The 24,271-nt window shown below is 42.3% G+C and overlaps 1 protein-coding gene across 3 annotated transcripts in view; it reads right to left on the bottom strand.

Moving 5' to 3' along the window:
- Positions 1-343: 343 nt before the first annotated feature.
- TMEM154 (transmembrane protein 154) overlaps positions 344-24,271 on the bottom strand; it is a 57,244-nt gene continuing 33,316 nt past the window's right edge. For 2 of the 3 annotated variants that reach the window (XM_005307370.4, XM_005307369.4), the window contains exon 6: positions 17,004-21,535. In XM_005307370.4, coding sequence (XP_005307427.1) covers positions 21,520-21,535 — 16 coding nt within the window. In that variant the 3' untranslated portion in view covers positions 17,004-21,519. Of the gene's footprint in view, positions 21,536-24,271 lie in introns of all 3 variants that reach the window. The other variant, XM_065597830.1, reaches the window with a different exon arrangement.

Genomic DNA, 24,271 nt, shown 5'->3' on the forward strand with positions numbered 1-24,271 from the left:
TAATATTTGCCTTTGCATTTGGCAATTTGGCTTTACATCAGAAACACAGGAATCAGTCATTTCTAGACTGATAACTTTCACAAACTGTCTATTTTTTCTAGCTACTACTGTAGTATGTTTTGGAATCTCCCTGTAAAACTATTCATGTTACTGTAGAAATTCGGAAGAAATAGCAATGGCTATATGAAGTGTAACACTGTGTTTAATGTACGTCTGATTTACTATAGTTAGTAAGTCTTTCATTTGTGTTTGAGTGTCTTCTAAAATAAACATTTCTTATGAACAATAGTTAAATATATTTATCTTTAATGAAACAATATAAAACCTCAGCTTTATGGCCATATTCTCTTAATTTTATTCCCAGCCAATTATTTTCCCTTAGCTATTCCCTTTATCTGTGTTAATTACACTGGTCTACAATTTTTGAGAAGTCGTCTGCTTCAGAGATAAAATGTGCTAGTTATTATGTATTTTGATGTGCTGAATTCAAATATGACAATTAAAACAACTGATTGGCTACTGTTTCTAAGATATTTAAGTTTTTACATTTTATGTCTATGTATATTGTGTAGCTAGTAGAGTTTTAATCATAAATTGTAAACCTAGGTCTTTTCATGTGTTTATGGTTGCTTTACATGATAATATTTCACCTGTCCTGTTTATGTAACACTTTAAAAATCAGCAAAAGAGTTATATAAATAAAATTTATTATGAAACAAAAGGCAAAAAACTATTCTGTACATAGTTTAGTCCTATTCAGTGTCTACTCGGCGCTTCTTGGCTTGTCTCTTGTATTCATTAAATGGAGCATCTCTTGTCACTGTCCAGCAATAGTCTGCAAGCATTGATGGGCTCCATTTGCCCTGATAGCGTTTCTCCATTGTTGCAATGTCCTGGTGAAATCGCTCGCTGTGCTCGTCGCTCACTGCTCTGCAGTTTGGTGGAAAAAAATCTAGATGAGAGTGCAAAAAATGTATCTTTAGTGACATGTTGCAACCAAGGCTTTTATATGCCTTGAGGAGGTTTTCCACCAACAACCTGTAGCTGTCTGCCTTGTTGTTTCCGAGAAAATGTATTGCCACTAACTGGAAGGCTTTCCATGCCGTCTTTTCCTTGCCACGCAGTGCATGGTCAAATGCATCATCTCGAAGAAGTTCACGAATCTGAGGACCAACGAAGACACCTTCCTTTATCTTAGCTTCACTTAACCTTGGAAATTTTCCATGGAGGTACTTGAAAGCTGCTTGTATTTTGTCAATGGCCTTGACAAAGTTCTTCATCAGACCCAGCTTGATGTGTAAGGGTGGTAACAAAATCTTCCTTGATTCAAAAGGGGTGGATGCTGAACACTTTTCCTCCCAGGCTCCAGTGACTGTTGGAGTGGCCAATCTTTCTTGATGTAGTGGGAATCTCTTGCACAACTATCCCATTGGCAGAGAAAACAGCAGTACTTTGTGTATCCAGTCTGCAGACCAAGCAAGAGAGCAACAACCTTCAAATCGCCTCAAAGCTGCCACTGATGTTGGTCATAGTTTATGTACCTCAAAAGTTGTTTCATGTTGTCATAGGTTTCCTTCATATGGACTGCATGACCAACTGGAATTGATGGCAAAACATTGCCATTATGCAGTAAAACAGCTTTAAGACTCGTCTTCGATGAATCAATGAACAGTCTCCACTCATCTGGATCGTGAACGATGTTGAAGGCTGCCATCACACCATCGATGTTGTTGCAGGCTACAAGATCACCTTCCATGAAGAAGAATGGGACAAGATCCTTTTGACGGTCACGGAACATGGAAACCCTAACATCACCTGCCAGGAGATTCCACTGCTGTAGTCTGGAGTCCAACAGCTCTGCCTTACTCTTGGGTAGTTCCAAATCCCTGACGAGGTCATTCAGTTCACCTTGTGTTATGAGGTGTGGTTCAGAGGAGGAGGATGGGAGAAAATGTGGGTCCTGTGACATTGATGGTTCAGGACCAGAAGTTTCATCCTCTTCCTCTTCCTCATCTGACTCAAGTGAGAATGATTCTGGTGCATCAGGAACCGGCAGTCCTTCTCCGTGGGGTACTGGGCGTATAGCTGATGGAATGTTTGCATAATGCACAGTCCACTTTTTCTTCTTTGACACACCTTTCCCAACTGGAGGCACCATGCAGAAGTAACAATTGCTGGTATGATCTGTTGGCTCTCTCCAAATCATTGGCACTGCAAAAGGCATAGATTTCCTGTTCCTGTTCAACCACTGGCGAAGATTTGTTGCACAAGTGTTGCAGCATATGTGTGGGGCCCACCTCTTGTCCTGATCTCCAATTTTGCAGCCAAAATAAAGGTGATAGGCTTTCTTAACCATAGTGGTTATACTGCGCTTTTGTGATGCAAAAGTCACTTCACCACAAACATAGCAGAAGTTATCTGCACTGTTCACACAAGTACGAGGCATCTCTGCTCACTTTGGCTAAACAGAAATGTGTCCCTTTGCAAAATCAAATCCTGACAAATAAGAGAGCACGACACTGTATGATTTCTAGAGCTGATATAGGGCAATTTGTTCAGCAGAGTGATGTAAACTTTGTTACAATTGCATCATCCATGACTTCTAGGAATAACATGATGCAATTCATATCATGTATGATGCATTGCCAGCTTCAGATTGCATCATTCATTGTTTTGCCTAAAAAGCAAGTACTGTCCAAACCCAGTCAGAGATTTAGTCATAGATCCAGTCAAAGATGTATTTTAGTCATTTCTGGTTTAAATTGAGATCCCTTCCCTTTATAACTCACTTATCTCCGCCATTCCCAAGTCAAGGGTCGTATATACTGACCCAATAGCATATCTTGAAAACCAGAGCCAATCAACAATTTTAAGCATCATTTTCGTTCTCAGTGACCCTGAATTAGTAAAGTTTGACTACATTTATTTCAGAAGCATTTTGGCTGTAGAGCAGTGTTATTTGTATACTGTGACAGTCACAGTTCCACAGAGACAGCAATGCCTGCTGCACATTTCCTTATAGTATTGTCACTCAAACACTGCTTGTTACTTCTGCAAAATGATTTGCAGTTTAATGTCTCTCTCAATTTTCTTTTCCTTATATGCAGTGTGAAGAGAATATATTTAGCTCTTCGGATAGTCCCGGCTATGTTTGTTTATACTCAGAAGCCTGATTCTGTTATACAGCACCTGTGCTTCTCAAATTAATCCACTCACAAATGTGTCTCCCAATTTTTCTGTATGTATTGGTGAAGTGCATAAAAACCACACTTCCTTACAAATGTTAACTACATTTTTTCTAATCAAAACAGCCATAGCTGTTATTAAGAAAATCTCATAGCAATTCTGTAGATTTGGTTTTCCCATTCTTAAATAGTTTAAGACTTTCGCACAAAAATCCTTTATTTATTTTAATCATATTATGTTAATTTTGTGAAACAATTCCACATACTAATAATTGCTTTGATCATTCAGGGACAAATCCTGCAGTCCTTACTCTGCCAACGCTCCCATTTACTTCAGTGGGTGTTTTACTGGACTGTAGGTTCATGAGGTTTTCTTTTTGTTTGTTTGTTTTTTCTTCAGTGCATAATAAAACAAAATCTGCAGGGATTGTATGTAAGAATCTATACAACAAGTTTTAGTTTGGACTGAAAACATATAAGAAGATGCACTCTCAGTGGTGGCTGGAACTCATGAAAATCACACAACCCTCTGGTTTGGTGAGAGTCAGAGCATCTTGTCTTTCTGTGTGAAAAAAATATTAAGTCAGAAAAGGCCCCTCCCTCTTTTTCTTGCTGAACATTTTCCTCAAACTATGACACTTAACAACAGTTTCATCCCTGTCTACTGTTCCCTTATGATTAGTGCTGCCATTAGAGATATGGTCCCCACAGCACAATGAGTCATCTCAGATTTTGACAACTGTAATCATTCCAGATGGTGAGAGTGTCACTGGCTCTAATTATCCGTCTAACCAGCATTCTGAACACATTGTCCCCTGATCCATTAGGAATAGACCAGCTTGTAGCCATCCAGATCTGGTTACATTTTGTTGTAAGGTTTGTTTTCTGTGGACAGAATATAAATTGTAAAAAAAACCCAACCACCTCCCCAAAAAAACCAAAGAAATCACAGAGCTGGTAGTTATTATCAACAATAGTGAGAGAACAAATGTAACTATATCGTAGAATTGTATAACACTGTTAAAAACATTTGCAGAAATACACAATGGAAAACTCAGTTTATGAAGGGAAAACATCTGTGATGCCTAATTTTTTGTTGTTGTTTTTGTTTTGGGGTTTTATGAATGGGAGACTTATACAGAATAAGGTATTTCAATAAAAAGCTTAAAGCTGCTTAAAACCGAATGGCTTCGCCAACTGAAAATAGATAACACTTTTTAAAGTGGCATTCCTCATGACATTTCTAAACAGCTCTGAATATAGTTCACTGATTTGAAAGTATGCATCATAAAAATAGTGTTGGGAGAAGTACTATAATCATAATGGCCATCTAGAATGCTCATTTCACAAGATGCCTGTGTAAATCAACTGAGCACTCACTAAAAATATGATACAGTGGCTTAATTCCATGTTATGACTGAATTTAGCTGTTAAATTAATATATGTTTGGGAAAGCCAGGTAAGGGGTCTTTTTGATAATATTCATTTTTATCCATGGTTCATTTTTTTGTAGGTTTCTCCTTAGGACCATCCCATTTTTCCTGCAGTATTACACAGAGCATGCTGTATTCTGAAATAGAAGCTTTAAACAAAGCAAAAGTGAAGAAGATACCTAACTGTTTTAACCTGAGTAGTATGTATGCATCTTCCTTACAGAAAGAAAGAGAGTGAAAAGGGAACAAAAAATCAGTGTCATAAAGTTTATTAAAATTATCTGAAGAGCTCTGTGTAAACAGAAGTTGGTCCAGTAAAAATATTCTCTCACCCACCTAGTCTCTCAAATAATCTGAGGCACATACATTATTTTCAGCAGCACATGTGCTGCCTAGCATACATTTGTTACACAAACACCACTCAACAGTGCTCAGGGGGACCAGAAAAGCCTCACAATAGTTCCATAAACTATCCAGATACATATTTATAATCAAGGAGATGTAATGCACTTTATTTTTAAAAATTTATATAGCAAAATAACACAGTGAAAACTAATGTACAAAATCAAAATGATTCCCAATAGAATTCTTCCTGCATAGAGAATAAACTAAATGGCTCTTGCTACGAGGAACCAGAGCTAGTTTTAATGCCATGCTTTCTGGATCCTGATGACAGCAGCAAAAATATTCTCTTTGCTCCTCACATCAGACGGCATGGAACAAAAATGACTTATTTTTATAAGTGAGGCCCAGTGTATTCCACATTCATGGAAGCTTCCATTTATCACAGGATTTTAAGGCAGATCCTAAGCTGTCTCTCTCTATATATATATATTTATATACACACACACACACACACACACACACACACACACCCTTATGTGTAGTATAAACCACATGCATGAGTCTGCAGACAGCTTGAAATGACAGTCTTCAGACGTGCAATGTTCTACTCTTCTTAATTGCATGTTAACTCTGAAAGTGAATGATGACAGTTTAAATGCCATCTTTGCCTATTTCTGTGCTGATATTTTTAGCAGAAATAACCAGCTAATATGCTTAACTATAGAGTTGGGCAGGAACCAGATTTTCTGTTTCACAGGAAATACCATGATTTTCAAATGTTTTCCATTCTGAAATAGAATTTCTCACAAAATGAGTTTTAGAAAAAAAAGTTGATATGGGGTCAATTGAAATTTTTTTTCTCGATTAAAATCAAAATATTTTGCTCTGATTTTGACCTTTTTTAAAATTATATAAAAATGAATTTCATTTTGATATGAAAAATCAAAATTTTCAATCTGAAAATGTCAAAACAAGATGTTTAAACATTATCAAAACACTGTTTTGTGTTTTTCTAAATTAAATTTTGTTAAAATCTAGCTTTTTAAAAACATTTCAATTGACAGAAATGGCCTTTTTGTTTCATTGAAAAACCAGTTTGTCAAAGAATTTCCAACCAGCTGTACTTATCCATATTTATTGTGTACTGGGGGTAATTGGTTGTTGCCAAGGGCAGGTGTAACAGGGTACAAGAGCACCCCCTAGCCCACACCCAAATGTAGCAGCCAATTAACCCTGACCTATTAGAGGGAGTAGGGAGTCAGGGCAATACAGAGGGCTGCTGGGAGGGGGACAGCTGGATGTGAACTGGGGCCTTGCCTTCAGGTCTGTACGTTGAGACTGTTGGTTGTAGTTGCAGTCTTCGCTCGTTTTGTTTTGTTTGGACTCCTTATAAGTTCTCATAAAAGTGGCTCTGGGAAGATGGGACCACATTGACTGAAGCTCACCTGACTTTTATTCTGTAGGGTGTGAAATCAGTGCACTAGCCCACAAGTGGCTAGGATAAAGAACTAGAAATTTAAGTCACCTCCCCCTAACCCTTTTCCCAAATGTCATGTTACATCCAATCCTGTCAACAGGTGGAGGGAAAGAGGTATTTCATTTCCATTGCCAAAATGCTATTGGGGGCTGAGACCTCAAGCTGCCATCTGGGTGCCCAAAGCCCCAACTACCCCGTGCCCACCTGCCAAAATATCCCCCTCCCCTCCTGACAGTTTCCAAAATACAGTTATGCATTGTCAGTACAAAAAATATGCACGGCATTGAAAATTTGGGAGCAGTGTAGAATAAGTGATATAATATCAAAATAAATGTCACAGGGTAGTATAGTGTTGTGTATTATTCATGTTCTTATGTCCTAAAATCCTCAATTTCTGAATTTACCTAAATCTGCTATAAAAATTCTAATTCATCCACCCTAGTGTATTCAAGAAACTAGGAGGCTTTGATGCAGAGGTTGAGTGCAGTTTGCCACACAGGATAAGGCCATGTTGATGTGGCCTCAGATCCTTTAATCTCCTAAGCATTACATTTCAGATTAACTCTTAACCTTCATTGCCAGGGGAAGATGACTTCCTAAAGAGAGGATTACATATGTAATATTAATATAATATAGGATTTTATGTTAATAGAGTTAAAGTTTCTTGGTGGTATGTTGTCCCCTTGCAAGATGTTGGGTTGAGCAAAATTCAGACTTCTGAAAACCAGGAAATGCGGATTTAAAGTTACCCAGATTATATTTAGAACCAACAGTGAAGGAGATAGACATAAGGGAAGCTGATAGCTGTGTTTCTATCTTTTGTGGTGATTTTATTGTTCTGGCAACAAACAGGAACAAACAAAAGTGAGTCTCTGCCCAAGGTCGGTACAGAACGCCCAAACATTTAAAGGGACAGAACATCACATTTCTCCACCCAGCTTTAAAATACTTTCCAAATACATTATCATTTACAGGGCTAACATAAAGGCAAACTAAAAGTTGTGTGTGGACTAGCACAGACTCTCAAATTGCAAGGGATTATTCTGCCCTGGAATAGAAACTCATTAGCTAAACAAATTATAAATTCATATGCACATCTGGATTTGACATTCTTTTTGGATAATGCGGTGGTGTGACATTGTCCTGTACAACAGAAACAGTTGGTACCAGAGTTCCTTCCAACAAGTTATCAAAAGTAACTGAAATAAATAGGATGAAATTCAATAAGGACAAATGCAAAGTACTGCACTTAGGTAGAAACAATCAATTGCACACATACAAAATAGGAAATGACTGCCTAGGAAGGAGTACTGCAGAAAGGGATTTGGGGGTCATAGTGGATCACAAGCTAAATATGAGTCAACAGTGTAACACTGTTGCAAAAAAAGCAAACATCACTCTGGGATGTATTAGCAGGAGTATTGTAAGCAAGACACGAGAAGTAATTCTTCCGCTCTACTTCGCACTGATTAGGCCGCAACTGGAGTATTGTGTCCAGTTCTGGGTGCCGTATTTCAGGAAAGATGTGGACAAATTAGAGAAAGTCCAGAGAAGAGCAACAAAAATGATTAAAGGTCTAGAAAACATGACTTGTGAGGGAAGATTGAAAAAATTGAGTTTGTTTAGTCTGGAGAAGAGAAGCCGGAGAAGGGGACATGATAACAGTTTTCAAGTACATAAAAGCTTGTTACAAGGAGGAGGGAGATAAATTGTTCTTCTTACCCTCTGAGGACAGGACAAGAAGCAATGGTCTTAAATTGCAGCAAGGGCAGTTTAAGTTGGACATTAGGAAAAACTTCCTAACAGTCAGAGTGGTTAAGCACTGAATAAATTGCCTAGGAAGGTTGTGGAATCTCCATCATTGGGGATTTTTAAGAGCAGGTTGGACAAACACCTGACAGGGATGGTCTAGATAATACTTAGTCCTGCCTTAAGTGCAGGGGACTGGACTAGATGACCTCTCAAGGTCCCTTCCAGTTCTATGATTCTATAAAATTAGGAGTTGTAACAGGAGGCAGCTTGATTGGAAAAACAGAAAATCTTACTGGAATAGCCCTAGACTCTGGTACTTGTTGAGGCTGCAACCTTTCCATATGTCTTTTCAATAAACTACCATCGGAGAGTTTCACCACAAACAAAACTGGTCCTGTGCATTTTACAACTCCAGGTACCCATTTCATTCCACATCTGTAGTTGTGAGTCCATGCTAAGTCTCCTGCTCGGAAAGAACAATGACAAGTTTCACTTTGTATAGCTTGGGATTTGGCGACACATGGGGCAACATTAGGACATAGCAGGTCCAAACAGATATGCAAAGATTGCTTCAAACAAAGACTTACATGTGACTCCTGAGTACGTGGTGTGTTCCTATAGACAAGCAAGAAGTTGTCCAATTTCTGCTGGTGACTCAAAATAGAATAGTTTGTTCTTAAGGCATGCTTACATGTCTGTACAAAGTGTTCTGCTAGTCCATTTGTGGCAGGATGCTATGGAGCAGAACGAATGTGCTGAATTGTATTTCTAACTAAGAACCTCTGAAACTCTTCTGAACAGAATTGAAGTCTATTGTCACTCACCAACCCTAATGGTAGACCAGACTGGCTAAACAAGATATGAAGATGTCCAATGATCTTGGTAGCTATAGTCGAAGTCATTCTGCAAACTTCTGGCCATTTTAAATGGTGTCAATGATGACCAAAAACATATAACCTTCTAATGGTTCAGCAAAGTCCACAGGGATACGTATCTGTGATCCAGGAAGCCCGTCAATGCCAATTTAAAGAGCACACACCATAACATAACTCTCATCAGTCCTGACACACTGATTGGCCCAATTTACTGTTGTCATAATCTGTATCTAAAAGGTATTGTGCAGGTGTCATATGCAAACTGGTATCACTCTGGTCATCAATATTATTGCGTCATGTATGCACGAGCTGTGTATAAAGAATTATAGATGTGTGATGGAAATGTGTTTGTTTGGCAGACAGTGCCTAAGCCCGCCTGTCCAAGATAAAGGAATCTTGTTTCTGTGAGGGTCCAGTGAGAGGGACTGGACACTGCAGGCAGCATAGTTTTGGGGAGACTTGGGACAGATGGGCTGTTGGTGTCACCCTGCAAGGAATAAACAGGCTGATGGAGGCCAGCCTGAGGTCATTGTGCAGTGAGCAGGCTGCCGGTGTCAGGGTTCTGGGTCAAAGCATCACAGCACAGAAGCATTCAAGGTTACAGAGCAGGCAGTGGCACAACCCTTTATTGGTCTGGGTGAAACCTCAAAGCATCAGTGTGCAAGGAATCTGTGGTCATGACCAAGAGTATAGATGAGCGGGGCCAGGATCATGCTGAATTTGTTGACACTTAGTACAGCACTTCACCTTCCTCTCCATGTCTTCATTCCTGGCCAACAGACATGACTCGGGGCTATGGCCTTCATTTGTACAATACTAAAATGATGTTCATGAAGAGCTACCAGACTGTGAGAATCGAGTGATTTTTTTTTGAATGATCACTCGTATTCTCCATTAGATACACTCCTGATTCACAGATAATTCAGGTTGATCTGACACAAATGTTGTAAACTGGGGATTCTTATGCTCCAACACTGTACTTGGTAATACCATTCTTTTCACAAGAGAAAGCACATCATCCTTAGTGGTTTCTTTGTTAATATCTGTGCTAGTGATGGGTAATCTATCCATCAAATTGACATAAAACACTGTGTCCAAAGTTTCTTTGTGCTGATGGAAGATTGGGCATAGCAGACATAACAGTCCATCAGCATTGCCATGAAGAGTCTCTTTACAGAACTGAATAGTATAGGAATGAATTGAAAGTAGCAATGCCCATCACTGCATATGAGCAGCAGCCAATGATAGAATTCTATGTTTTGGTCCAAAAATTGAAATTCATGGGCAGTGATCCATCTGCAAAGTAAAATGTCTACTATACAGATAGGTGTTGAACTTCAGAATTCTGAAGATAATACTGAGCATCTCCCTTGATTTCTGCGTAGTTCTTCTCAGGGATTGTGAGTGTTTGTGAAGCAAAGGCAATTAGTTTCTCCATGCCCTCAGGAAAAATGTGGTAAAAAACTGTACCCATTCCATATCCTAGCATCACAAGCCAATTGCAATGGTAGTGAGGCATCCAAGTGCATAAGAACTCTGGGTGATGTCAATGGTTTCTCTACTACTCTAAATACTCAATCATGTTCTTTAGTCCGTTTTTTTTTTCTTGTAGCAGTTCATGTAAAGGTTCCAATACTGTCATCAGATTAGGCAGAAATTTACCATAGCAGGTAAGCAGTCCTAAGAATGAGCATTACTGTGACATGTTCTTTGGTGGTGGTGCTTGAAGAATCACCTTTTCTTTCCCTGATGATTTCTTTAAGTCAGTGGTATTAATTATGTGTCCAAGATATTCAGCTGAAAATTTGAAAAACCCACACTTGTCTCAATGCACTCTCAGTCCATGGTCTTCCAAACATTGTAAAACCACATCCAAATTCCAAAGATTATCATCTTGATTATTTCCTGTAACAAGGATGTTATCCAAGTAGCACTGAACTCCATTCAGTCCCTTCAGGATCTCATCCATGGCTTTCTGGAACAGGGGAGATGCTGGTATAATTCTAAAAGGCAACCTTTTGTATCAAAATAAGCCTTTCTGCACATTGATTGTAAGATATTTGTGAGATGCCGAATCAATCTCCATTTGCAGGTATTCATTGAGCAAATTCAATTTACTGAAACACTGTCCTCCACAAAGAGTAACAAGCAAATCTTCAGTGTAAGGTAGTGGATACCGGTCTGCACCTAAAGTTGGACTCAGTATCAATTTGAAATCTCTACAAATTTGCATGGAGCCATTCTTCTTGATCACTGGTATGATGGGTGTAGCTCACTCACTGTGTGAAACTGGTGACAAGACTCCAGTGTTCACTAAACAGTCCAAATCAGCTTCCACCAGGGGCTTCAGAGCATAAGGCATAACTCCGGGCTTACAATATTTTGGCTGACTGTCAGATTTAACAGTGAGCTTCACTGACACGCTCCTCATCTGTCCAAGTTCTTTTTCAAAAATGTTGAAGTGTCTGTCCAGTATTTCTTGAAGGTTTCAAGGTGTTTTCAAGATTATTCTTGATCTTGGTCCACTGTACCATGAGCATTTCAAGTCAAGTGCTGCCAAATAATGATGGATAATTTCCTTCAGTGACATGAAAAGATAAAACAACCATCCATCTAGTTGAACCTTCATCTGGAGTATCCCTTTTTGGATTAACTTTTCTCTGGTATGTCTTCAAAATTATGGAAGTTTCTTCCAGAGGAACTTGTGACAAAGTCTGATGAGAGCTAGATGCAGTAATCAGTGAGATGGCAGCTCCAGTACCAAGCTCCCTCAATCAAGAGTGTGACCCAGATGCCATCTCTTACTCCTGCTTTCGATAACACATGCTATGCTTGATCTTGATCAGTGCTCTTGTCTTTTTTTACATTTTGAATTCCCAATTTCCATCTTTTCTTAGGTTCAGTCTCCATAGATGTCTTCTAGGATGGATGGTTACTGTGTGTTGCTGGTTGTTGAACTGTGCAACAGGTTACAGCAATGTGTCCTTTCTCCTGGCACTTCCAGGAAATGACCTGGCATGCCCAACAGTCCTCCTCAGCATGCATAGTGTGTGCACAATGGCCACATGGAAATTCCTTACATTCCCATGACCCTCTGGTTTTGTTGATTCAGGTGGTGTATTCCTCAGTTCAGATTAAATTCCAGAGCCTTCTCTGCAGTTTCCATGGGAATAGCTACCTCAACAGTTTTATTGAATGTAAGCGCTGATTCAGTAACTTTTTCCAGATCTGGTCATTGCATAATCCAGAGACAAATCGTTCATGCAGAGCATCACTTAATGTTTTTTGGAACTGACAATGCTCTGTCTGACAAGTGACCTTAGAGCAACAACAAACTGTGCTACCAACTCACCTCTTCCCTGATGTTGCTGATAGAACCAATATTGTTCTGCTATCATTAATGGGGTAGGAGAGAAATGAAATAGTATCCTGTGAATAAAGCCACATCTACATTTCAGCTGTGCTTCCCAGCTTGTGTAGATGTATCCATGCTCTTCTTCTTGAACTACCATGCTCAAAATAGCAGCACAGCCAGGGTAGCAAAGGGGTGGCTTGGATGAGCTGCCCTAGTACAAACCTACCTGGCCACCCCTGGGTAGGTACTCTGGGAACTAGTCTAAACCGCCATCACCCATGATACCCTGGCTACACTGATATTTTTAGTGTGCTAGCTTGAACAGAGCTAGCGCAGGTACATCTGTGTGATCCAGAAGTCACGTCTCCCAGTTCAAATGTAGACATAATCTTAGGGCAGTGGTTTTCAAACTTGGGTACACAAGCTCTCGTCAGGGGTACAAGAGAAAAATCCTGTACTGGCAGACAACGCATTTTATTTAGTGGGACTTGGCAATCTAATCATAGATATATTATGACCCTGTATCAGATAGGAGTATGAAATAGGCTACATTATTTGGAAAGGGGTACGCGGCCTAAAAAGTTTGAAAAACACTGCCTTAGGGTTAGGGAATTGAGAAAGGCCATAAAGTGGTTCTTAAATTGTAGGTGTGATATTCTGTCTGAGGAGTTGGCTCAAGTGTGGGACTATAAGCCCAGATCTGGAAACGTCTGACTTTTTTAGTGCATACTTCGCCGGCCCTTGGCACTATGTGCATACAGACAGATTGCTCCAAGAAGATGGAGGGAAGGTGGCATGGGCAATTATTATTTTTTTTGTCCTTTAATAGTGTTAACTGGAATCCTGTGGGGGAGAGTGAATGGGTTGTAAAAGGAGGTGAAGAGCTTGTACACTTCAGCAACTGTGGGGTTGACAGAGTAAGGATATGTGTGTTACCAGGGCTTATTGGGGCATTACTGAAAGAGGGCAGAGTTAAGGTTACATGGGCAAAGTTAACTTTGCATTTCCTGGTTTTCAGAAATTTGCATTTTGCTCAACTGAGTATTCTGTAAGGGGATACCATACCACCAAGCAACCTTAAATCTGCATTATTTGGGATGTGGGGCGGGGGGTGGGGGGGGCGGGTTGCAGTTGTTTCCTAGATTTTTTAACAGGAAAAGAGATGTTGGTAGGAGTTAGAAGTCATTTAGGTAGTTGTACCTATAATTAGCAAATCGAACCAGTTGCAGTCTCCTTCCACCCCACTCATATATCAGCTGTGCCCCACCAGCCCTGTTTCAGCACATTTCTCCAGTAATGCCCCTAGCCCATTCACTGCATTCCCTCCCCCCAGCATGCCCCATCCCCACTAACGTATTCAGGCCTTCACACAGAAATCAGAGAACTCATCTCCCTGAAGCCTTTACGCCCTGGTATACACATTTTTCTATTGCCGTTACTCACCCCCTCCTATAACTCAATACATATGAAGTGCCTCCAGAAGTGGTTCTCAACTTATTTACCATTGTGGGCTGCATATGCAGCCCACAGTGTGTTATGTGGGCCACATCCAATACTACCTGTATGGCCCTGAGGATGTCACATGGGCTGTGTGTTGTTTGGGGCACAAGCAGCCTATGGGCTGCAGCTTGAGAACCATTGCCTGGAGCAAAGGACAACTATGTTACAGTGGAATGGTGTTCCAGGTCAGGGTTCAGAATGGTTGGTGGGTGAAATTTGAGGCAGGGCTGGTGAGAGAAATCAAAGACAGGGTTTCTGTTCCAAAATAGTGACAGTTTTATGTGTGAGGGAAAGATCCTGTGGGCCCTGTCCATTAGATGTATCCCATCTCTGAGAAACACTGAGCCCTGGTCTACACTGAGTAACATAGCTGAAGTCAACGTACTTAGATCGACTTACCGTGGTGTCTTCACTGCGGTGAGTCGACTGCTGCCACTCCCCGTTGACTCTGCCTGCACCTCTCGCGGCGCTGGAGTACAAGAGTCGACGGGAGAGGGCTCGGGGGTCAATTTATCGCGTCTAGACTAGACGCAATAAATCAATCCCTGCTGGATTGATCGCTGCCCGCTGGTCCGGCGGGTAGCGTAGACATACCCTGAGATGTCAGACCTTGTAATGTTTCTATACCCTACAGTACACATTTTCGGATCAGCCAGGAACCCTCTAATGTCTAATGTTCTGCCAACACTTAATTTTCATGCAGTGTTGGAATGCCCTGGCAGAGCTGTGGGGTGCAGGAAGGGTGGGGTGCAGAGGTGGGGTACATTAGCAAATGTGTGGGATAGCAGTCAGGGTACAGTGGTGGGGCTGCAGGAGGGATCGGGTGCACTGGCAGGACTGGGGCTGCAGGAAGGTGGACTGGCAGAGCTGTGGACAGTATGTGGGGTTGGGATGTACTGGCAGATCTCGGGGTAAAATGCCTCCCTTACCTGAGCCCCCATCCTCTCTCACCTCCCCTACCATCCATCCCCACATATTCCCCTTCTCATAACTTCCTGCAGCCCCAAACCCTTCTCTCCATATTCCATTCCCTCCCCTTCCAGGAAACAGTCACGTGTCTTATTTTTCTTCTCAAATACTTTGATTACAGTGCCCCCAAAATAAAATTGCCCTCCAATACTGACAAATTGCAGCAACCTCCAGCCACTCAGTTAAAAACTCCTTTTGTCTCAAGTGTGGGCTTGTGATTAACTTATCCTTAGATAGGTTAATTGAAGGATGAGTTTTCAGCCACCAAGAGGTCTGATTCATCCAGTCATTAGTACTTCTCAGTTTAACAGTCCAAGGCAACAGAAGGAAATCAGGTTTTTTTGAGTATTGTAATTTGGGAACCCGTTGGTCCCAAATTTGGATTACTAATATCACCCCATGTCCCTATGAGGCACACCAGTTTTCAAAGCAATCCGATTAACTGTTCAGATTTTAGAGCTCTTACAGGAGTCATATTTCAATCATATAAAATGGCAGAAATTGAAATTTTCTAGCCATTTCTCTGTATTGGAGCACATAGAGTATAAAAAAAATGTACATTTTCTTAAATACCATTCTCAATTTGGGTCCACCAAACATTTACTGGGTGCCATGTGCTACCTTCGATATCTGAAAACTCCACAGATTAAGACCATTTTGATGCACAGCTTGTCAAAAATTAGCTTTCTAGCTCTCCATAAAACCTCACACCTAGAAGAATTTTTTTAAATGGCTAATTTTTGGTGGGTCTTATATCTCCAGAACCCCACATGCAAATGACTCAGAATACAGGTCACTACCCCGGGCCTGCTCCCTCATGAGGCACACCAAATCTCAAAGAAATCTGACTAACCATGTTGAATTTAGAGGACTTAGGCTGACCTTTAAACGGACATCATGACACAACCTTAACTATAGTTGTGCTACTGCACCTGTAGGTGTGCGATACTTTTCTGTTTACATGATTATTGAGGCAGGCTGACAGATGCTATAAGGAGAATGCTGCTTGCATATCTCTCCATCCCCTATGAGAACTGAGAAGAGAGTGCTTCCCATCCACCGTTTCCATGACGTAGGAAATGACCAGGCCAGCGTGAGTGTGCACTCTCAAAGTGGGTAACTAGGTATTCATACACTTCTATCCATACTCCTCAGACTTGAGAGAAAAGAGAAAGCAAATGAACTAAAGTAAAACAACCTAAAAATAGATTTCAGGGGTCTCCACTCGATTCAAGGAACAGTAAGGAGCAAAGGAAATTCTTCTACACAGATTTTTAGGCAGGTAAGAAGAGGAATTCTTGTTCATCCATGTCTTCAGAGCTCTCATCTTGAGGTCTTGAATATTAAACTTAAAAAAACTAAATGGAGAGTGAGTCAAGCCTTTTGGAGGATCCCAAGACCACTTCCTTCCTCTCTAGTGAATTTGTTCCTGTAACAGTAATGGACAAAAGTACTGTCCTGTTTTGTTAATCTCTCTGAATCTCTAATTGGAAACTTTGCTTCCCCTTAAAAGACCTCAGCAGCTTGGTTGACCTCTGCAGTTTATCAGGTTAAAGACACCCATTTTGATGGGTAAAAGGAATAGCTTCAGAAGTGTTTGATCATTAAAGAGATGAGCTCTCTGTTCAGATACAATAGAAAGGTAAAAAGTCAGCCAAGGAGGAATATTGTGGGTGAACTCCTGATCTCACTGAAGTCAGTGGGTATTTTGCCACCGACTTCAAGGGGATGAGAATTTCATATTGAGTGCGCATTATCTGGAATATCCAAATAGGACTGTAACTGGATCAACAATGAAAGAGGCGGCAGCATAAAGCAGGGTTTCACATTACAATGTAACAATTTTTGGTAAAGTGGAAGTGATGTTGAAGTAGGTCAACAAGGATGAAAGGTTAGTGCACTAACCCATCATTATACTTGCTCTTCTAAATTTTGAATCCTTTATGAGGTTATGCTATATATGTGCCATGGGTGACTCTGCTCCCTTCTTTTTTGTCTGAGCAAGCTACATAAATAAATACTGTAAACATCCAAAGAATGTCATTGATAGTAGTTACAACCTGGGTGGATAAAAAGGGTGGGGAAAAGATAAAAAGTCTTCCCCAGTGAGAATACTTTTAAAGCTCTTTTATTCAAAAGTGTTTTTAAAAAAATATGAAACTTTTATAAACAACTTAACAAAATTATATTCCCACTTTGAAATATTTATATTAAAAGATCACTTGAAATTTGCTGGCACAAACAGAGCATTTCCATATACGAAAGTGAATGGAAAATGGATTTTTCAGACCTTTCTCAGATTCTGCATTATAAAGTATTTTTGCCTATTTTATCCAATTTGCATTGCCCTCGTATCTGTCTATAGATATTTATGGATTGCTGAAGTGCAAATACACAGTAGCAAAAAATTCATCCTCTTAGATGCATTCAGGTAAATCAAAGAGATCCCTCATTTTACGATCAAAATATCATGGTACCAATTCGCTGTTAGTAGCTTATACTGAAGTAACCTCACAGAAGAATTATTTTTATTTCTCAGTTAATGATTCTCTGCTAATACATAGGCATTTCTAATCACTTGTAGGAAAAAGGTAGTTCTTAATTACACTCTTTATTTTATATATTTAATTTTCAATGACTACTTTTCTTTGAGTCAATAACTAACTTAATTTCCCCCATTTTGCTGGACAAATAAGCAGATTATATTATCTAATTTATATTGAATTGTATTGATCAGTGCCTACTAATGAGTGGAAGATAAAAATTAAAAAGGAGGCAACAATTCCAACAAGTAGGAAGAATGAAACTAGGAGACATTTTAGAATAACATTGTACTAATAATTGTTTTTAAAATACAATATTTTTTCTTAGTCTATGTTGAATGGCACAAAATGGTAGTGAATTAGGTCAAATCGGGTTAACAATCAGCATTATGTACAAAGAGGCCTAAATTGTGTTCTGATGCCAGTGGGATTTTGATGTTGATAGTCATGCAGCTAATCTAATAGCTGATGACCCCACTGATTAAGTTTTGCAAAACTTAGAGACTATTCATAAAGAAGGAAGAGAAGTCAATCATGGAGGAGCAGCAAACTGGCTTAGCAAAGAAAAAGGCAGAGCTGAAAGAAGTGGAGGAAGTCAGTTATGGTCCCTGAATTCTCTTCAGAAGTACTCAGCAGTGAGACCATCTGAGGGGGTGGAAACAAATGCAGGAAAAGCAAATTTCTGCATGTCTGGATGGACACTGCTGTGAGCAGGGCCGGCTCCAGGCACCAGCAAACCAAGCAGGTACTTGGGGCGGCACATTTTCAGGGGCGGCATTCCAGCCAGCCTCTTTTTTTTTTTAATTTTTTTTTTTTTGGTGCTTGGGCGGCGAAAGCCGAGAGCCAGCCCTGGCAGCAGCAGCGCGTCCTGCATTGGGGGCGCCCTGGGGCCACTGTGGTTCGTGTTGGGGAGCAGCGGCCACACCTTATGGCCGGGCGGGCTCTGAGCGTGGGACACTCGGACTGGGGGCTGCCCCTCGGGGCACATGGAGCCGCCTGCAGGTGCCGCAGGGCAGCTGCCCCCCAGTGCCGCAGCCGGGGCTGGGCAAAGTGGCCAGAGCTGCCCAGGGACTGCGGCAGGGTGGCCAGGAGCAGCAGCAGCAGCGGGGCCATAGAGGGCGGGGCGCTGCTGTGCGGGGCCTGTGTCCCGCTCTCCGGGGCTCCGGTCCCTCTGGGGCTGCCCTGCCCCGGCTCCTCAGCCCCCTGCCGGGGCGGTCCCCCAGCTCTGTCCTCCCCAGTCCCAGCCAGTCCTGGAGGTGGGAGCCCCGGCTGGAGGGACCCTGGGCTGAGGCGCGGCCTGGGAGCCCCGCTGCTTACCCCGATCCTGCCAGCACTGGACCGGCTGGAGGCGAGGGGGGAGTGGGCGGAGTCAGCGCTTGGTGGGGGGAAGCCCAGCACTGGGGCGGCAGGCGGTGCGGGTCGGGGAGGGGGGGAGAGCCCAGTGCTGGGGCGGCAGGGGGTGCGGGTGTGGTGGAGGGGAGAGCCCAGGGTGGGAGTGGGGGGCAGCCAACGTTTTTTTTGCTTGGGGCGGCAAAAAACCTAGCACCGGCCCTGGCTGTGAGAGAAATGAGCAATGGAAACTAATCTGAGGAAGAGGAACATGATGGCCATAGAGTTGTAAAAGGTGAGAGAAATTAAGAAAGGAAGGAACTGAGAGCAGATGAGCAATACAAAAAGTTGATGTAGTGAGCAATATTAAGTAAGTGGTGAGTTTGAGAGAAGGAACTCTGAGACTAAGATATGTGAGAATGGTGCTTAGAGAAAGCCAAGAAAGCAATCAAAGTGGGGCCTGATTCAAACTTTCTGAGGTCAATGAGCAATGGATCAGGTTTGTGGTGAGTAGAAAAGTCAGTCCAAAACAGGAGGTCAAACGAAGAGTAAAGAAAGGAAGCTGGATAAGTTATCAGTAGGGAAGTTGAAGTCGTCTAGGTTTGAGATGAGGAATTGAGATGAGAGGAAAAGAGTGAGACAGATATTGATGACAGCCACATAAGGAAAGAATGGATGGCATGAGCTCAAACAGGAAGAAGGAGAAAGGGGTGAGTGACAGGAGTGTCATGGAATGGGTAAGACAGGAAATGTGGGGAGGAGAAGAAAGGGATTGATGGGAAATGAAGAAGGTAGAACAGTCTAGTTAATGCTTGCCCTTGCTCTAAAAATGTTAGACTGGAACTGACTAACATAGAACTCTACAGTTCTTACAACTGTCAAAATACATCTTATACCACATTCTCTTCTAGAAATCATCCTACTTTTATGCTGTCTTCAGAATTACTCTTTGCAAGGAGTGAAAAATGCCAGAGTAACATCCAGTTTCTAGTTTACTAAGTTGCTAACAGAGTTGAGCAAATACTACAAAAAATGTTCCTGAGAATCAAATTGCTTCCGCTTAATTTGTCGTGTTTGTTGTTTTTGACAAATATTCTACTGAACAAATTTACTGTCAAGAGCATTTGGGAAATGTTGGAGAATTTTTGTGAAAAACTAAATTTGAACTCATGAACCTGATTCTCAAAGTTAAACTCATGCAGTCAGGAAAAATGAAGTCACCACAGCTCAGTGGCTGAATACTTGCAATTAACTATTTGGAAACAATGTACAGACCAAATACTCTTTTGTAGAAATTGTTCATTTAAGCCAAGAATAAATTCAAGAAGGCAATCTGAGAATGTAAAGAGCAAAAATTCTTCAGTGCAAGTTACTCATACTGTTCAAGTTGCTTACACCCTAAAATGTTGGATTGGTTGGTGAGGGTTAGATGATATCCTCACTTAAAAAAAACCAAACCTGTGCATGGAAAAATATTTTTAAAGTAATTGTGCCCAAAACGAAATTGGGCACACGTCTCAAAAATATATTGCCCAGGTACAAAATAATATATTATAGAAAGTAAATTTAGCTAGGACTTGAGGTTAATGTTTTAAATATAGGACAAAAATCTACATTAACTAACATTCAGTTCCACACGTTTGTTACATATTAAAAAAACCCATGGTCATAATTTTCAAAAAAGAGGCTAGTGATTTTTTGGGTTCCACGATATTTGGGTGCCCAACTTCTCACATCTGTAAGAGGCCTGATTTTAGAAAGTATTGAGCATCCACCTTTTAGCAATCCCTCCTTGAAGGTGTCTCAAGTTGGGTACCCAAAAATTGAGGCATCTGAATCAACTTGTTATTTCTGAAAATCTTGGTCAGGCAGTTTCTGGTGCATATGTTCAGAATAGGTTGGTATCCAGTTGTTCGATATTCATCCTGCTTTTCACAGAAAGTACCTTAAACTGAAAATCCCTAGAGTTAATTATTATTAGAAAATACCCCTGAGTTGAGAGAAAAGCTGAGAGAACAGCTCAGACTATCTGGAGGACTAAGGTTCAATGGCTGAGAGGAAATCTTTAAATAAAACTTTCCACTTCTATAGTGCCTTTCTCCTGAGAATCTCAAAACATTTGACAAACCTTAGGTCCTCCTTTGGGGCTGCAGTTGGCTTTAAGGAGCATCCTCCATGCTGTAGCTTTCAGCAGTTTAATTTTTTAGTGGACATCAAATCTCTTCTGGCAATCAGAGCCTTTTACTTCAGCAATGGAAATCCAACACAGATTATTCCACCATTACAAAAAAAGTAAATTATATACAAAAACAATACAAGATTATGAATTTAGCAGTCTGATTTAAACCCACTAACACAAGGAAATTGGGAGTTAAGGCTACAGTGATGCTTTATGGAGGAACTCAGGTATATGAGCAGTCATACATATCACAGCCACACACAGATAGAGGATAAGGTGGAACATGGACTGTTCTGAGGACCTTCAGAAATAGGACTGTTGTCGCTATATTAATGCTGAAATTTCATTGCAATGCAAGTTTAAATCAGATCCTTAATCTTACTGTAATGCATTTCTTTGTTTTTATTGGTGATGCCTCCATTACGAAGAATGCATGCAACAGGAAACAACAAAAGCATTTGCTTCTCTCGCTGTTTGAGACGAATTAAGTTTACATCCACTTCATCTAGTATCTGTGGGATAGGACTACGAGCCTTGTGCACAGCTTCCCTTTAACCAGTTCAGTGCTGTTTGGACTTCATGATTCGCAGTCACTGTATATGTATTAAAGAGAGAAACAACTTGTGTCACTATAATTTTCCAATGAAGTTTAGCTCATTATAGTTTTCCAATGAAGTTTACTCAGTGGTAGTGGTGGGACAGTGTATTGTAATGATGATCTTGTGGACTGAAAATAAACACAGGTTATAGATTCCATAAAATGAACATGTTTGTGATACCAAGCAGTGTGAGCGGGGCTGGTTTGATTTCTCTCTCCTGTTTCCAGGCAAACCCTGACAAATCATATTTCCCCCGACACACTCACCCAGGGCCGGCTCCAGGCACCAGCTTAACAAGCAGGTGCTTGGGGCGGCCAGGGGAGAGGGGCGGCACCTGCGGTAATTCGGGGGCGGCAGGTCCCTCACTCCCTCTAGGAGTGAAGGACCTGCCGCTGAACTGCCGCCGCCGATCGCAGCTTTTTTTTTTTGGTTGGGGCGGCAGAAATGCTGGAGCCAGCCCTGCACTCACCCCAGCTTCTGCACTATGGGAACCATATGGAATTAATTTTTTAAATCCATTCTTATATAAGTCAAATCGTTTCCTTCCCCCCCCCCTCCACTTTTGTTCCTGTTGTTTCCACCTAAACAATTTACTCTCAGGTATTTTTCCAATAACCTGTTTTGTTTATGGTAACACAAAAAGATCTTTCTGTTACTTAGGATATGTCTACACTGCAAATGAAGTTGTGATTGCAGCATGGCTAGGCCATACCTGTGCTAACTTGGATTCTAGCTAGCATGGGTAACAGCAGTATTGAAGGCGTAGTGGTGCAGAATTCAGCATAGGCTAGCAGCTCCCAAGCAGGGCCGGCTTTAGGCCAATTCAACCAATTCCCCTGAATCGGGCCCCGCCCCTAAGAGGGCCCCGCACCCAAGCCCCGGTACGGCGTACCAGCAAGAGCCGGTGTGCTGTACCCGGGTGGCCTGGCTTCCCCAGGGGGCAACTTAAAGGGCCTAAGGCTCCCAGCAGGGGCTGGAGCCCCAAGCCCTTTAAATTGCCACTAGAGCCCCACTACTGGAGTCCTGGGGTAGGGCTGCGGGGCTCTGGGGGCTATTTAAAAAATCCGGGGCTCCTGTTGCTTCTACCGCCCCGGCCCTTTAAATAGCCACTGGAGCCCCGCTGCTTCCCCAGCTCCTGCTGCTGCTACCCTGCTGGGGGAGGGAAGAGGAGGGGGCACTTACTGTACAGGGTGGGCTGTACCCACACCCTCTGCCCGCACCAGCCCCGCACCCCCTGCCCTGCCCGCAGCCAGCCCCTGCCGCACCCCCTGCCCGCACCAGCCCTGCACCCACCCCACACCCCCTGCCCTGCTGCTGCCCGCAACCAGCCCCGCACCCCCTGCCCGCATCAGCCCTACACCCGCCCCACACCCCCTGCCCTGCTGCTACCCGCAGCCAGCCCCGCACCCCCTGCCCGCATCAGCCCTGCACCCGCCCCACACCCCCTGCCCTGCTGCTGCCCGCAGCCAGCCCCGCACCCCCTGCCCACAGCCAGCCCCTGCCGCACCCCCGGCCCTGTCTCCAGCCAACCCCTGCCACACACCCCTGAGGCCCTGCCCAAAGCCAGCCAGCTCCACACACACCCCTGCCCACACCACCCCTCCATCCCCTGCCCTGCCTGTAGCCAGCCCCTTACCCCCTGCCCTATCTCCAGCCAACCCCTGCCGCACTCCCCTGCCTGAAGCCAGCCAGTCCTGCACTCCTCTGTCTCCAGCCCTGCCAACCCATGCCGCACCCCCCTGTGGCCCTGCCTGAAGCCAGCCAGCCCATCCCACACACCCCTGTCTCCAGCCAGCCCCGCACCCCTTATCCTGCATGCAGCCAGACCCTACCTCCAGTCAGCCCCTGCCCTGCCTCCAGCCAGCCCCATGTCCAGTGGTGCCCTACAGTTCCCAGGGCAGTATCCCTGCACACCTGCTTCAATGAGGGGGGGCAGGGAGCGGCTGGGACCCACACATGTGCACACCGGCTAGGGTGATCAGACAGCAAGTGTGAAAAATCAGGACAGGGGGTTGGAGGTAATAGGATCCTACATAAGAAAAAGACTCCAAAATCGGGACTGTCCCTATAAAATTGGAACATCTGGTCACCCTAGCACATCCCCAGGGAGTGGTGGGGACCCACACATGTGAAACGGAGCTTATTTCCATCTTTTTAAAAAACAACTTTAGGTAGGGTTAACATACATCCGTATTTTTCTGGACATGTCAGGCTTTTTGGTTCTTAAATCGCCGTCCGGGAGGAATTTTTAAAATTTAAAAATTTCTCCTGGGAAAATACGAACGTATGGCAACCCTATTGGTACAAAAAATACATACTGTGGCACATCCCTTAAATCAGAACTTTTTATAGGGAACCGGTTGCTAAGAAATGAAAGGCTTTTTTTTTTTTTTACTTTTTTTTTTTTTTTTAGTCACCTCTGCTGGGGCCCCGCCGAAAATGTTTGAATTGGGCCCCGCACTTCCTAAAGCCTGCTCCCAAGTGTACTGTAATTTCCTGCCTTGTGTGCTGAAATCTATAACCTTAATGCTGGATTAACAGGATTTTTTTAAAATTTAATAATAGCTGTTTTACTTCATTTATTTGACTTTAATAACACACTTCCTCAAATGAGCTGTTAAAATAGTTCTATGTATTTTTCTTTCCTCTGTTCATGTGACCCAGGAGGCATTGTCAGCAAAACATGTCTGTTTGGTAAGATTCAATAATAGAGCTGGGTGGGGAACCAGA

The sequence above is a fragment of the Chrysemys picta genome, chromosome 5 (genome assembly GCF_011386835.1).
Source record: "Chrysemys picta bellii isolate R12L10 chromosome 5, ASM1138683v2, whole genome shotgun sequence".
In the NCBI taxonomy this organism is placed as follows: Eukaryota; Metazoa; Chordata; order Testudines; family Emydidae; genus Chrysemys; species Chrysemys picta.